Raw genomic sequence first — 16665 nt, 5'->3', positions numbered from 1 at the left:
GATCCACGGACCAGATGTTGAGAACCCCCCGGTGTAGACGAATTGCTAAGTTATTTCTCAAACTACTGAAAAATTGGCCCCCAAAAAATGATTTTTATAAGCGAACGAAGAAACAAACCCTGTTACACACAATCCAAGCATGGTTTCATCCAGGAATGATGTCTGTCTACAAAATAATAGCCACAGAAGCCTTTCCAAAGAACACCACCACACGTGAACAGCCACTGTAAAACATGGCAAATGCTTCCCTGTTTATTGGTTTCTCTTGAGCTTGATATGAAGCTAATACGTTGTTTTTTTCTAAGATCGGAACAAAATTTTCTGAACGTAAAGCAGCTGCTTTAAGCTTGGAGTTGTCAACCGGCAGTTTCATGTGAAGATTCCAAGCTAAAGTTGCCCTCCATTCTGTAATAAGAATATTCTAGTTTAATGGGTAAGAATCCATTCGACGGATTAAATCTCTCTAAAATAAACAGCTGTGTGTTTCTTTCTGTCTCTGTTAGTCCATGTTCCTTGCTTTGAACATCTGTCATAGAACATAGAATAATAGGTTTGGAAGGGACTTCAAGGTCGTCTAGTCCAAACTCCTGCTCAAGTAGGAGAACCAGTGATGGCTAACCTTTTTGCCATCGCGTGCCAGGAGTGGGCGGGTGGTGGTGGTGCGCGTGCATGCCCAAATCCATAATTCTATGCGCCCTGCACCTGCGCGCGCAACCTCCCCTTGCTCCTGGCACACGATCTGGTAGGCCCATTTTTTTTTCTCTCACCAGGCTCCAGAGCCTTTCTAGGAGTCTGGGGAGGACAAAAATGGCCTCCCCCCCACCCCCTGGAGGCCAGAAATGGCCCTTTTGCCAACTTCTGGGGGGACCGGGAGGTCCGTTTTTTGCTGTCCCCAGGCTCCAGAGCCTCTCTAGGAGTCTGGGGAGGGTGAGAACAGGCCTTCCCCATGACCACCCGAGGCCCTCTGGAGGCAGGAAACAGCCTGTTTCTGATGGCCCAGAGGGCCATGCACCAGAGCTGAGCTTGTGTGCCCACCAATATGGCTACGCGTGCCACCTGTAGCACGCATGCCATAGATTCACCATCATGGACTTATACCATTCCAGACAAATGGCTGTCCAGTCTCTTCTTAAAAACCTCCAGTGATGGAGCAAACTGTTCCACCAATTCTGGAGGCAAGCTGTTCCACTGATCCACTCACTGACAGGAAATCTCTCCATATTTCTGGGTTAGATCTCTCTTTAACGAACTTCTACCCATTACTTCTTGTCCTGCCCTCAGGTGGTGTGGAGAATAAGTTGACCCCTGATTCTCTGTAACAGCCCCCCTAGATATTGGAAGATTATTTATTTATTTATTTATTTTATTTAATTTTTATACCGCCCTTCTCCCGAAGGACTCAGGGCGGTGTACAGGCAAAAGTAAAAACAACACAATATACAAATTAAAATACCTTTTAAAAACTTATTAAATTAGCCTGAAATTAAAATTTTCCATACTAAAAACCCCATTTAAAATTAATAAAATTTTCCCTTAAAACTAATTTAAGCCAGCCCCGCGCGAATAAAAAGATGTGTTTTTAGTTCGCGACGAAATGTCCGGAGGTCAGGTATTTGACGTAAACCCGGGGGAAGCTCATTCCAGAGTGTGGGTGCCCCCACAGAGAAGGCCCTTCCCCTGGGGGCCGCCAGCCGGCATTGTTTGGCGGACGGCACCCTGAGAAGTCCCTCTCTATGGGAGCGTACGGGTCGGTGGGAGGCATGTGGTAGCAGCAGGCGGTCCCGTAAGTACCCAGGTCCTAAGCCATGGAGCGCTTTAAAGGTCATTACCAACACCTTAAAGTGCACTCGGAAAGCCACAGGCAGCCAGTGCAGCCTGCGAGGATCGGTGTTACATGGGAGCTACGTAGCTCCTCTATAACCCGTGCAGCTGCATTCTGACTAACTGAAGCCTCCGAGCGCACTTCAAGGGGAGCCCCATGTAGAGAGCATTACAGTAATCCAAGCGAGAGGTAACGAGCGCATGAGTGACCGTGCATAAGGCATCCCGATCAAGGAAGGGGCGCAACTGCCGAACCAGGCGAACCTGGTGGAAGGCCCCCCTGGAGACGGCCGTCAAATGATCTTCAAACGACAGCCGATCGTCCAGGAGGACACCTAAGTTGCGCACCCTATCCTTTGGGGCCAATAACTCGCCACCAACAGCCAGCCGCGGCTGCAGCTGACTGAATCGGGGTGCCGGCATCCACAGCCACTCCGTCTTGGAGGGATTAAGCTTGAGCCTGTTTCTCCCCATCCAGCTTCCAAACACCGGGACAGCACTTCAACAACTTCATTGGGGTGGTCCGGGGTGGAAAAGTACAGCTGGGTGTCATCAGCGTACTGCTGGTATCGCACCCCGAAACCACTGATGATCTCACCCAACGGTTTCATGTAGATGTTGAACAGAAGGGGCGAGAGAATCGACCCCTGAGGGACCCCACAAGTGAGGCCCCTCGCGGTCGACCTCTGCCCCCCTGTCAACACCGTCTGCGACCGGTCAGAGAGATAGGAGGAGAACCACCGATATACGGTGCCTCCCACTCCCAATCCCCCCAACCGGCGCAGCAAGATACCATGGTCGATGGTATCGAACGCCGCTGAGAGGTCTAATAGGACCAGGGCAGAGGAATAACCCCTGTCCCGAGCCCTCCAGAGATCATCCACCAATGCGACCAAAGCTGTCTCCGTGCTGTATCCGGGTCGGAAGCCGGACTGGAACGGGTCTAGATAGACGTCTTCATCCAGGTATTGGGGTAGCTGTCGCGCCACGGCACTCTCTACAACCTTCGCAACAAAGCGAAGGTTGGAGACTGGACGATAATTACCCAAAACAGCTGGGTCCAGGGAGGGCTTCTTAAGGAGGGGTCTCACCACCGCCTCTTTCATCGATCATGTCAACCCTAATCCTTCTCTTTGTTAGACTAGACCCCTGATGGCAAGCCTATTGCACATGTGCCATTGCTAGCTGCTCTTCTGCGCGGCAACCAGCTGGTCTTTGCAGGCACTTGAGCACCTGAAAATGCTCCAAAAAATAGGCTGTTTTTGGGCCGTTTTCAGCCTGTTTTTGGGGCCATTTTCAGGCAGTTTTGGGGCCTTTTTCCAGGCTGTTTTTGGCCCCTGAAAATGCCCGAAAAACAGCCCAAAATGGCCCAAAACCAAGCATGCGTGTGCTAGCCAGCTGGTCTTCAGGTTTCCGGTGCTCCGGCGTGCTCAAAGACCAGCTGGCTAGCGTGCATGTGCCAGCTGGTCATCGGGTTTCCGGTTTGCTCATGCACATTCGGGCTTGGGAACTCAGTGTTGAAAAGGTTTGCCATCACTGGACTAGACATCCCTCTCAATCTTTCCTTGTACAATTTAGCCTCCAGATCAGTTATCATCTTTATTACTTATCTCTGCACCCTTTCCTTCCCCTTCCCCTTCCCCTTCCCTTCTCTTCCCCTTCCCTTCTCTTCCCTTTCCCTTCCCTTTCCCTTCCCTTCCCCTCCCGCTCCCCTTCCCCTTCCCCTTCTTTCCGTTCCCCTTCCCTTCCCTTCCTTTTGTTCCTCCCTCCCTCCCACTCCCTTCCCTTCCCTTCCCTTCTTTCCATTCCTCCCTCCTCACCCTTCCCTTCGCCTTCCCTGCCTTTTGTTCCCCTTCCCTTACCTTCCTTCTCTTTCTTCCTCCTTTCCTTTCCTTTCCTTTCCATCCCTTCCTTCCTTCCTTTCTTCCTCCTTTCCTTCTCCTTCCTTCCTTCCTTCCCTTCCCTTCCCTTCCCTTCCCTTCTCTCCCTTCCCTTCCCTAACCTTCCTTTCCTTTCCTTTCCTTTCCTTTCCTTTCCTTTCCTTTCCTTTCCTTTCCTTTTCCTGTCTTCCCTCCCTTCACTTCCTTTCCCTTCCCTCCCTCCTCCCCTTCTGTTCCCCTTCCTTCCCTTCCCTTTCTTCCACCTTTCCTTTCCTTTCCTTTCCTTTCCTTTCCTTTCCTTTCCTTTCCTGTCCTTTCCTTTCCTTCCCCTTCCCCTTCCCCTTCCCCTTCCCTCTCCTCCCCTCCCCTTCCTGATGAATTTGGAATTTGACCATTAAAAACTACTTTTAATGGCGGTGTATTTTATGAACTGGTTGGGTGCTGATTTTCCTTTCTGCCTTGGTTTATAACGACCTCTCTTTTTCCATCCGGTGGCCCAAAACCCGCCGCAGCAACAACAGCCCGTGAAAGCCAGCAAAGAACAAAGTACAATCAGAGGCATCCAGGCCCCGCTTCCCGCCATCTCCCGCGTGGGCTGCTGGCTTTCATTATCCGAACTGTTGTTCCTTCCACTGTAGACTTTGGTTTCGTTCAAGGGTTTGCTGGCATTGGGAGGGACCACACCAGGTGATAGCGACACCGTCTGGATGGGTGCAAGCCCAGAGACGGGGGTTGCCTTGACATTATCAGAAGGGGTGGTAGAGGTGTTCGTCCCTGAAAGAATCTCAGCTGCTTTCACTGAATGGTCCATCGCTGAAGTCGACGCCATCAATGTGATGGGCAAGTTCTTAAGGGCAGCATCTACTGTGGAGCTCCTGCTACTCCTGTCCATTCCTGGCTTGGGGGTGGTTGTGGGAGAGGAGGCCTCTAGGAAAAGTAATCTTGGGGAAGATAGTTCATTCTGGCCTGTTTCTAGGTCAGCAACCCTTGCTCCGCCATGCCTCTCCCATTTATTAAAAGAAGACCTGGTGTTTATATCTTTGAACGAGAGCTTCTCAAAAACAAGGAGGTCAGGATCGATGCCTGGGAAAACAGGAGCCAAGAAAGAAGGACATTTTAATTTCTCTCCTCACATCCAACACCATCTGATCTATTGATTTATCTCCACCAACTTCGTATTATGCCCGTTCCCTTCCTGGACAAGAGAGGTCCTCCACTCAGTCACTCATTACCTGGTCATCTCCCGACTGGACTATTGCAACATTCTGAACATGGGCCTAACCCAGGGGTGAAATCCAGCAGATACTGACAGGTTCTAGAGAACCGGTAGCGGAAATTTTGAGCAGTTCAGAGAACCGGTAGCGGAAATTTTTGAGTAGTTTGGAGAACCGGCAAAGACCACCTCTAGCTGGCCTCAGAGTGGAGTGGGAATGGAGATTTTGCAATATCCTTCCCCCAAAGTGAGGTGAGAATGGAGATTTTGTAATAGCCTTCCCCCAGGAGTGGGGAGGGAATGGGGATTTTGCAGTATCCTTTCCCTGGAGTGAGGTGGGAATGGAGATTCTGCAGTATCCTTCCTCTGCCATGCCCACCAAGCCACACCCACCAAGCCACGCCCACAGAACCGGTAGTAAAAAAAATTGGATTTCACCACTGCTTTGAGGGAAATGAGCAGTTCCGAAATGTAATAAACAAACAAATAAACAAGGAAGCAAGGAAGCAACAAGCCTTACCTGGTGTAATATTGTAGAGGATAGCACTGCTTGTAGGTTTTACTATGCAGCTTTCTAGCACCGGGCAATACATGTGAATGCAGTTTATATCATGGATATCGGTTTTGTAGTAGAAAACAGCCAAATTACAGGAATCTAAAAAGTAGTGAGAGAGGAAAGTTTTAAGCTGAGTCCCGAATGCTGTTTGTGCTGGATGTGCTTTATCAGACTGTGGAACATTTTTTTAAAAAAATCCCTTAATTAGGGTGCTAAAAATTATAATTCTCTAGGCATATCTCTTTCCACCACCAAATCATGATTTAAAAAAATCAGCCAAAAAGAAGGATTAAATGGATTATCTTTCTAATGAGTTGGTATTTTCATACTTTTTTTTTTGGCCTAAGAATCAACACCAGGTTATATGCTGACAGGATTATGTGTCACAATACCTCACCATATGAAAACCGGGATTGTCTTGTGCCAAATCAGTATTCCAATAATGGACGAATTCAGCCCTTAAGCTCGTATTTCAGTTGGTGCCTTTATCCTACCAGTCCGCAGCACGCATGAGAGACAGAATTGTGCAAGAGAATAGTTCTTTGTTTGAAAGTTCAGCTCTGGAGGCCATTGGCCAGTGCCTGAATAAATGCAACGAAGGGGCTGAAAAGTCCTTTAAAATGTTTTTCTAGCCATCAGAGTGGTCGATTGATTGTAAGCCCCCTATAATTGGCTTTAGGTGAGATGTGCAACATATAGAGGCAGTTTGGCCTAGTGGTTAAGAGGCACCAGGCTAGGAACGGAAAGGAGAAGACTTTTAGTTTAAGTCCACCTTAACCATGCCAGCTAAATGCCCTTAGGCTAGTCGCTCTCTCTGAGTCCCACTCACCTCACAAGGCTGTTACTATTGTAGGGGAAAAAGGAGGAGAAAGGGGTATGATGTATAGTTGCTGCCTTTTTTTTTTATTATTATTTGCATTTATATCCTGCCCTTCTCCGAAGATTCAGGGCGGCTTACACTATGTTAAGCAATGCCTTGCGTTATTAGGAAAAATAATAAAGGTGGGATACAAAGAAAGAGAGAGAAGAGGGGAGGGAGGGGAAGGGAAGGTGAGGAAGGAAGGAAAGGAAAGAAAGGAGGGGGGGAGGGGGGGAGGGAAGGAAAGGGAAAGCAATAAAGAAGAAAGAAAGAGAGAGGGGAGGAAGGAAAGAAGGAAAGAAAAAGCGGGGAGGGGGAGGGGGAGGAAGGAAGGAAAGGAAAGGAAAGAAAGAAAGAAAGGCAGGCAGGAAGGAGGGAGGGAGGGTGGAAGGAAAAAGTAAAGAAGGTAAACGGAGAAAGAAAGAAAAAGGGAGAAAGAAAGAAAGAAAAAAGAAGGTAAAGGAAAGGAAAGAGAAAGAAAGGAAGGAAGGAAGGAAGGAAGGAAGGAAGGAAGGAAAGAAGGAAGGAAGGAAGGAAAAAAAGAAAGAAAGTTTTGCCTTGCTTTTGAATAGGTAAAAAAAGTATGTTAAATGTTGACACACCAAGTGGCTAATACTTTTCATGAGGAGTCCCTTGAGTCTTTCCTGAAGAAAACAAATCCTTACCGTCCTTGAGGATACAACAGGCTCGGCTGCATTGTCCCGCAGTGGATGCTGCGTAAAGGTTGAGGATGTGAGCTCCTTGCTTCTGGGAATGCTCCAGATCGATCGAAAGACCTGGGAATCGTCGGATCCAGCAGTTTTTGTAAAACGTGGTGGGCGAGCAAAGGCCTTCCGATCTGCACACCCAGGCCCCAAACAGAAGGACCTCTGAAAGAGCCACTAGCAGAAACATCTCAGAAACATCTCCTTAGTAAAGGTCTTGTTCTCCAAGGCGGAAGAAACGCTGAATGAGAGAAGCTCAGCGCTGCCTGGTGGGACAACCTGTTTGCAGCTGATGGTTGTAACTTTCCGTGGAATTAGGAAGCCATTTGCAAACATACAAAATAATCCCTCCCCATCTTTGCACAGCTGCTTGAACTTCATGAGGTAGATCTTGAGTTTGTGTAATGACACCTGATAGAATAATGAAGAATTTCCAGCTGTTACTGTTGGGCCAGAAACTGTATAGCTTTCTCCAGGGGTGAAATCCAGCAGGTTCTGACAGGTTTCTGGAGAACCGGTAGTGGAAATTTTGAGTAGTTCGGAGAACCTGCAAATACCACCTCTGGTAGTAGAGTAGGGTGGGAATGGAGATTTTGCAATAGCCTTCCCCCAGGAGTGGGGAAGGAATGGGGATTTTGCAGTATCCTTTCCCTGGAGTTAGGTAAAATGAGGACCCAGATTGTTGGGGGCAATAAGTTGACTCCAAAATACAAATTGCAAAATCCTGATTTCTTCCCAATCAGCTGGGACCTGGGAGGCAGAGAATAGATGGGGACGAGGCCAGTCAGAGGTGGTTTTTACCAATTCTCCGAACTACTCAAAATTTCCGCTACAGGTTCTCCAGAACTGGTCAGAACCTGCTGAATACCACCACTGAGTAGTTCCATACAGTTCATTGTAAGTTTTAGCTTCCAGTCCCCTAATCATCTTTGTTGCTCTTCTCTGCACTCTTTCTAAGTGTGAGGAGTGGTACCCTAGACCCCTGCCGGCCTTCTCTTTGCATGCATAAATTTCCCCAATTCCTTTAATCGGAAAAGAGTAATGCAGGCCTTTCTCCCACACCAAGGACTGCTCAGCACCACTGATGTTGGAAATGGAAGACAACTTTCCTAAATTCAGGAACAGAATAGACCTAGCCAGGAGTCTACTGTTGATGTTAATATTGCCGTATTTTTCAGAGTATAAGATGCTCCGGAGTATAAGATGCATCTTAGTTTTTGGGGAGGAAAATAAGAAAAAAAAATCTGCCTCTGCCTACCAGCATCCATCGTTATTCATCTGGCGTCCGGTCAGTGTGTGAGAGAGTTGAGGGCTGTTTGGAAACTGAAACAGTATTTGCTGTGTGAGCAACAAGCAAGGAGACAGCAAGGAGCCTGGGCGTGGCTTAGGTTTGCAGCTCTGAATCTGTGCGGAAATAGTCTAAACTAGTCTGCTGCTCACAAATGAAACTCCTCTCCTCTGCTTTTGCTTGTATTTATTACCACGTTGGAAAACCTGCTTTTGGTATTGTACCAGGGGTGAAATCCAGCAGGTTTTGACAGGAAATTTTTAGCAGTTTGGAGAACCAGTAGCGGAAATTTTGAGTGGTTCGGAGAACTGGCAAATACCACCTCTGGCTGGCCCCAGAGTGGGGTGGAAATGGAGATTTTGCAGTATCCTTCCCCTGGAGTAGGGTGGGAATGGAGATTTTGTAGTATCCCTCTCCTGCCATGCCCACCAAGCCATGCCCACAAAGTCACACCACGCCCACCAAGCCATGCCTACTAAACCAGTAGTTTAAAAAATTGGATTTCACCACTGTATTGCACATGAACTTCATATGCTTTATTATATATAAAGAGAAGTTACTGACTCCTGTTGAATCAGTTACTTGTGTGTGCTTTCTGGATGTGATTGCTGCTGCAAACTCTGAGTCCTTGCAGCAAATAGCAAGCTGCCAGGTCAACTTCAGCACATTATTGCAGCCTAATGCAGCACGAGCAGCTGATTGGTGGGTGGATCGGCCTCCCGGAATACCCCCAATCAGCTGTTCCAGGCTGTGCCTTGCATTTTTGGCTACATTCGGTGTATAAGACACACCCAATTTTTCACCCTCTTTTAGGGTGGGGGGGAGTGTCTTATACTCTGAAACAGGGGTCTCCAACCTTATTTATTTATTTATTTATTTATTGATCATATTTATATACCGCCCTATCTCCCGAAGGACTCAGGGCGGTTTACAGGCACTTAAAAAACACATAAATACAATATAAAAAACAATTAAAAAACTTATTCTAAAAGCCCAATAATTAAAAAATATAAAAAATAAAACCCAATTAAAAACCCATAAATTTAAAATCTAGCTCAGTCCTGCACAATTAAATAAGTATGTTTTAAGTTCGCGGCGGAAGGTCCGAAGGTCCGGAAGCTGACGGAGTCCGGGGGGTAGTTCGTTCCAGAGGGTGGGAGCCCCCACAGAGAAGGCCCTTCCCCTGGGCGTCGCCAGACGACATTGCCTCGCTGACGGCACCCTGACGGCACCCTTGGCAACCTTGGCAACCTTGGCAACCTTGGCAACCTTATTTATTTATTTATTATTTAAATTTGTATACCGCCCTTCTCCCGAAGGACTCAGGGCGGTTCAACCTTGGCAACCTTGGCAACCTTGGCAACCTTGGGAGTTGAAGTCCTCCAGGCTTAAAGTTGCTATGGTTGGAGACCCCTGCTCTGAAAAATATGGTATTTTACATACCGGTATAATGCCTAGCTACCCAAGATATTCAAGACACAGTAAATATTTTGAATTATGAACTACTACCTGGCTATCAAGGGACGCGGTGGCTCAGGGGCTAGGATGTTGAGCTTGTCGATCGAAAGGTCAGCAGCTCAGCGGTTCGAATCCCTAGTGCTGCCGTGTAACGGGGTGAGCTCCCGTTACTTGTCCCAGCTTCTGCCAACCTAGCAGTTTCGAAAGCATGTAAAAATGCAAGTAGAAAAAATAGGGAACACCTTTGGTGGGAAGGTAACAGCGTTCCGTGCGCCTTTGGCGTTGTGTCATGCCGGCCACATGACCACGGAGATGACTTCGGACAGCGCTGGCTCTTTGGCTTTGAAACGGAGATGAGCACCGCCCCCTAGAGTCGGCAACGACTAGCACGTATGTGCAAGGGAACCTTTACCTTTACCTACCTGGCTATCAGCAGATAGTACAGAGAGAGGTGTAGTCAAGTATTAAAAATGGATAATAATGTTTCTAATTTTACCTAACGGTTTCGAAAATTCCTGAGATTTTTTTCAGAAAATATTTCTCAAAATATATCCAGGCTCATGAGGGGGATTTTAAGGAAAGTCCTTACATATAATCCTGGATTTGTGATTCTAATAGAGCCGGCCCATCATAGTTGCAAGTTGTGACGGTCATAAAGGGAGACACTCACTTGACCCAATTTTGTGACATTTGACCCTTCTTCGACGCCATTGTAACCCCAAAGGTGTTTTTTTCAAGAAGCAACTGGACTTTTCTTGTTTTTCTTTGAAGTCATTTCGCTTCGCATCCAAGAAGCTTCTTCAGCTCTGACTGGATGGTGGGGGAATATGGAAGGATTTATAGTTCTTGCAGACAGCTGGTCATCTGCATTCTTTTTAGAGAATCGTTGAGGCAACTTGGAGGCTTAACTGTGTCCTCAGGGTCCCCTGTGTCCATTCACTGCAGAAAATATCCTGCAGATAACGCAGTCCTTTCAGCAGTTCCAAGAAGGCTCCACACCCATTTGTACCAGTCGGGTGGCCCTGAGGACACAGACAAATCTCCAAGTGGCCTCAGTGACTCTCTAAAAGGATGCAAATGACCAGCTATCTGCAAGAAATATAAATCCTTCCATTCCCCATTATCCAGTCAGAGCTGAAGAAGCTTCTTCAATTTGAAGCTAAATGTCGTCAAAGAAAAACCAGGAAGACCAATTGTCTCTTGAAAAAGCACCTTTGGGACAACCACAACCTGGATGACAGAGAATCTCCTCAGACAGTGAAATTGTAACTTTGAACGGTCATTAAACGAATTTTAATTTTATACAGGAGTATTACCTATACCAGGTTGCTACTTAGGATCTCATGCAGCAGTATAGCGATTTAAACGTCGAACAAATAAAAAAATAAAAAAATGAACGAATGGCAGATTTACCTATTATATGCCTTCCTAGATCTTCCTTCTACGATTCAAACTGACCTCTTTTAAGATTTGCGAACAATTTCACCTTGCCCAACAATAAAACGATAACTTTTATTCTGTTTCTCTCTAGATTAGTAATTCTCAACCTGTTAAAAACCAGAAACAAAAACGGTACATGGTCATTGTTATCAAAGCTCCATCGGAGATACTCAGAACAAGAATAAAACATTATTTTCCCGAAATTACAACTTGGTGCAATTCTACTACAAAATGGGTTGGCAAAAGGTAACAAAATCCAAGAAATTTTAACACACACAGATAGGTATTGCAAAACTCAATTGAAGCAAACACTGCATTTGTTTCTTACCTGTTTTTTTTTCCCTCCAGAAATGTTCCTTATTTATTCACCAACGAGGAAAAAGATCATAATAAATTTTGCTGAGGGGAAAAACAAACAAACCAAATTATCTTTTTGCTTTTGAAACACCCAAGAATTATTTGCAAAGACCTGCATATTATTTCACAGTCCAAGTTGGAAGCTTGAGTTAGCGTTGATTAAGGATTGATAAAAGTCCTTACTTTTAGAGCCAGTCGACAGACTGCTTGGCTCCTAGTGAGATGAATGGAGAATGAAAATTTCTCCCTTTGCATGGAGAGAAAATGGCAGGTTCCTCGGAATTGACATTGGATACCTGGTAATTAACCCCTTTTCTGCCAAGGACCTTAGCTGGAACTGCAGAAAAATCCATTGCGGAACAAGTAACACATGTCATTTACTGAGGGTTATCATTTATTACAGAATTAATAATAGTAGAAAATGAAGAGAGAACCAGATTGCATTTCTTTCAGGGTTCAAGGTTCCCCTCGCACATATGTGCTAGTCGTTCCCAACTCTAGGGGGCGGTGCTCATCTCCATTTCAAAGCCAAAGAGCCAGCGCTGTCCAAAGACATCTCCGTGGTCATGTGACCGGCATGACTAAACACCAAAGGTGCACAGAACGCTGTTACCTTCCCACCAAAGGTGGTACCTATTTTTCTACTTGCATTTTTTACGTGCTTTCGAACTGCTAGGTTGGCAGAAGCTGGGACAAGTCACAGGAGCTCACCCCGTTACGCAACACTAGGGATTCGAACCGCTGAACTGCTGACCCTTCGATCAACAAGCTCAGTGTCTTAGCCACTGAGCCATCACGTTCCTTAATACTTATACTATGTACTAAATATCTATGGGAGATTATTTTTATCTCAAAATTCTTTAAACTTTTAATGCTTCCCGGCAAAACAATATATTAATTTTTATAACGCTTGATTTCTAAGTTACAGCGGCACTGAAAAAGAAGTGGTTTATGACTGATTTTCACATCTAGGACTGTTGTAGCAGCCCCTTGGTCACATGATCAAAATTCGGATGCTTGGCAACTGACTCGTACTTATGACGGTCGCAGTGACCTGGGGTCATGAGATCCCCTTTTGCCTCCTTCTGACAAATAAAGTCAATGGGGAAGGAAGAGTCACTTAAGAACCATGTTACTAAGTTAACGACTGCAGTGATTCACTGACAACTGTGGCAAGGAAGGTCATAAAATGGGACAAAACTCACTTAACGTCTGTCTCGCTTAGCAGTAGAAATTTTGGCTCAAGTGTGGTCGTAAGTCAAGGATGGCCTGTATATCTTTTTCCACGTCATATGTAAGTGATTGTTCACTAGAACTCCCAGATTCCTCTCACAGTTAAATCCCTGAACATGGTAGATGTTGGGTTCAATGGAAGAGATGTAAGGTCCCAGCAAATCTTCATCCCCTATAAGTGAACTTCTGGAAGATTCTAGGTAGACTCTGTACCAGCTGTGACCAAACTTGGCAACTTTAAGACTAGTGGACTTCAACTCCCAGAATTCCTCAGCCAGCTATGTCATGTTGGCTGGGGAATTCTGGGAGTTGAAGTCCACAAGTCTTAAAAGTTGCCAAGCTCAGAGAACCCCACTCTTTAAAATGAAATGATGAAGGGGCCCCAATCAAGGGTATAGTCAGGGGTGGGATTCAGCCGGTTCGGACTGGTTCAGGGAATCCGGATGTTAATATTAATCCAGTTCACCGAACTGGTTATCCCACCTACCCCACCCCACCCATCCCAGGAGTCTCCATGCAGCCTGTTTTGGATGCCAGGTAAGTGCAGAGTGTGCACGGAGGCTCTGGGAGGGTGAAAAATGGGCCTACCAAAAGTCCAGAAACGCGCTTCCTTCTGGCCTCCGGATGGCCTCTGGTGACAGGAGGAGGCAATTTTCGCCCTCCTGGAGGCTCCAGAAAGCCATTGGAGCCTGGGGAGGGTGAAAAATGGGTGTACTGTAAGTCTGAACATGGGCCTATTTCTGGCCTCTGGAGGGCCTCCAGTGCCTGAGGGAGGCCGTTTTTGACCTCCTGGAGGCTCAAGAAAAGCCTCCGGAGCCTGGGGAGGGCAAAAAACGGGCCTACTGTAAGTCTGAAAATGGGCCCATTTCTGGCCTCTGGAGGGCCTCCAGTGCCTGGGGGAGGCCATTTTCGCCCTCCTGGAGGCTCAAGAAAACTCTCCGGAACCTGGGGAAGGCAAAAACGCCCCCCCCCCCTCTGTGGTGTAGGAGGCTGAGTAGGCCACGCCCCCATGGCCACGCCTACCCAGCAACCCAGCAGCGAACCAGTTGCTGAAATTTTTTCAATCCCACCCCTGGGTATAGTTAGCCTAATATAGGGTTGAGAATGACACCCGCCTTGGGAATGTCAGGGTCCAGTGTGGAGAGAATCCCGCTAGGCAAATCAAACACCACACACTGGACACCACAGCCTTCTCAGAAGACCAGGCTTGTAAAAGAAGCCGTTCCTTCAGAGAATAAGCCATTTCACTCTGAAATGAGGCTGTCACAGGGCCCCCTTCTCCCTTGAGAGAGGCAGGCAGAAATTGCACCTGCTTGAGGCTGGGTTGCATAACAGAGCCACAATCGGAGAACACAAGTCCTTTCTCTGCTGTGGTGGTGACGGTGGAGATCTGTGATCCGTGGAAGACCCTTCCTTGGAAAAGAACTTGGGTTGTTTTCCAACCCCTAGTAACACTAGAGAAGGGGCACCTGCACATCTTTTGAACACAAATGTCAAGAGCCACATAAGGACAAGGATGAGAAATAGGCGGGGTGTGCTCCGTAAGAAATGAAGGCCGGGAGGAATATTTCATGTCTCTTCATTTCTATATTGCCAAGGATTTGAATAGGCACATCATTTTTATCAGACACATTTCAATAACAAAACAACTCCTTATTCGATTAACAAAACCCGAAGTTAAAGTTTTATTTTATTTTTTTTACCTCATACACAAAATCCAAAAGCGGTTTCAAGCAGAAACAAAGTTAATACCGTAGTATCTGTTGTGGTCCGCCAGCAGCCTGCGGAGCTGGCAACAGAGTCGGACAATGATGAGGCTGAGGAAGGACGTGGGCCAGTCCTGGAGGCTGGGGAAGGCCCAGATGAGGGCTCTGCGTGGGAGGCTGAGGTGGGGCCAGGGACATCTGGGTGTGATGTGTGAAAAACAGACACCTAAAATCTACATTCCCCCACCCAGTTCCAAGGACACCGCATGACCTCCCAGCCAGTCAGGCAACAATCATTAAAATACTAAAAGGGCACACTCAAATACAGGTCAAAGTACATTTCATAATTAACAGGCATCATCTTGATCACAAAGCCTCAAAGAATGTATAAAAACCAGGGGTGAAATCCAGCAGGTTCTGACAGGTTCTGGAGAACCGTTAGTGAACATTTTGAGCAGTTTGGGGAAGTGGTAGCGGAAATTTTGAGTAGTTTGAAAAACCAGCAAATACCACCTCTGGCTGGCCCCAGCGTGGGATGGGGATGGAGATTTTGCAATATCCTTCCCCCAGGAGGGGGAGGGAATGGGGATTTTGCAGTATCCTTCCCCCAGGAGGGGGTGGGAATGGAGATTTTGAAGTATTCTTCCCCTGCCACGCCCACCAAGCCACGCCCACCAAGCCACACCATGCCCACCAAGCTATGCCCACAGAACCGGTAGTAAAAAAAAATTGGATTCCACCACTCATAAAAACCCACCCACTCTCAGTCCCATTTTGGTCAGCCTCCCCCCCCCCCCGAAAAATGCTCCTGTCACTGACTTTTCTTGGCCTCCAAATAAACAGAGACCTTACTTCCTGCAGCCAGCCTTCGTTTTATTTCCAGCGTCTTTCTCCCGGATTGGAAACGGATCGGATTTTTTCTTCCAATATAAGATCAGAACCTAATTGCAGCCATTTTTGCAACGGCCCCAGGATGTCGCCGCTTCTAGGAACCACGAATTAGATGTAATCAGCTTAGTGCCTTCCAGTTCAGTTTAGAAGAATGACTCCAGTTGTCTGAGACATTGCCTTCCAAATTCTACTCAAGAAAATAACCAGGTTCTATTTTTCACCATGCAGTAAGATAAAAAGAAGAATCCTATTTGAAAATGCACAGATGGTTTAATTTTCTCCATTATACATGTCTGGTCCATAATCACAATCCTATTATCCACCCAGCTTCCCCCCCTCCCCCCGCCAAGACTGGAAAATGTCAGCATTACCTCATTTAACCACTTAATCGGATTTTTGCTACTATTGGTAGCCGTCCTTTTCCAAGGATTTTTGTTGCTATGATATAATGAGACCATATGGGTGACAAACGTTTCATGTATTATTGATCTCAAAGCCAATAAACGGATCTCTTTACCGTATCAACATGGATGACAAGAAAAAGGAATTCTTCAAAGAATCCTCAAATCAGGTTAAGGTTCCCCTCGCACATATGTGCTAGTCGTTCCCGACTCTAAACCGAAGAGCCAGCGCTGTCTGGTGACATCTCCATGGTCATGTGGCCGGTATGACTCAATGCCAAAGGCGCACGGAACGCTGTTACCTTCCCACCAAAAGTGGTCCCTATTTTTCTACTTGCATTTTTTACATGCTTTCGAACTGCTAGGTTGGCAGAAGCTGGGACAAGTCACAGGAGCTCACCCCGTTACGCGGCACTAGGGATTCGAACTGCTGAACTGCCCACCTTTTGATTGACAAGCTCAGCATCTTAGCCACTGAGCCACCATGTCCCTAATCCTCAAATAACTGTTGCTAATAATTGCTAGCAAGGAAAAACTTTCTCTCCTGACGGATTTTTTCCCCTTTTTCCTGTCATCCGTATTTATACTGTAAGATTTAGTGAGTTTTTATTCCATTTGGTGGAACTTATCTTTCTGTTGTTTATACCAGTTATTTTTTTTTTAAAAAAAACACACAGTTACTGGCAGACATTCCAGCAGCTAAAAACTGTAGAAAGCTGAGAATGTTGATGTATTCATATCCGAGTTTTATTCTTTTTATACATAATACTCCTTCCAACTCCTATTGACCCCACAACAGCAATCCTGTACTTGGGCTAAGAGAGAGTGACTGGCCCAAAGTCACTTAGCTGGCCTTCA

The 16665-nt window shown here is 46.5% G+C and overlaps 1 protein-coding gene across 1 annotated transcript; it reads right to left on the bottom strand.

Annotated features, from left to right (window-relative positions):
- Positions 1 to 4095: 4095 nt before the first annotated feature.
- MANSC4 (MANSC domain containing 4) lies at positions 4096 to 7223 on the bottom strand. The gene is made up of 3 exons (XM_058190508.1): positions 6995 to 7223; positions 5435 to 5569; positions 4096 to 4784 (listed from the first exon to the last, which is right to left on the bottom strand). The coding sequence occupies exons 1-3, from the start codon at positions 7221 to 7223 to the stop codon at positions 4096 to 4098; spliced, it is 1053 nt and encodes a 350-aa protein (XP_058046491.1).
- Positions 7224 to 16665: the final 9442 nt, after the last annotated feature.

Source organism: Ahaetulla prasina, chromosome 7, assembly GCF_028640845.1.
Source record: "Ahaetulla prasina isolate Xishuangbanna chromosome 7, ASM2864084v1, whole genome shotgun sequence".
Lineage (NCBI taxonomy): Eukaryota > Metazoa > Chordata > Lepidosauria > Squamata > Colubridae > Ahaetulla > Ahaetulla prasina.
This window is presented reverse-complemented; position numbering and strand designations above follow the sequence as displayed.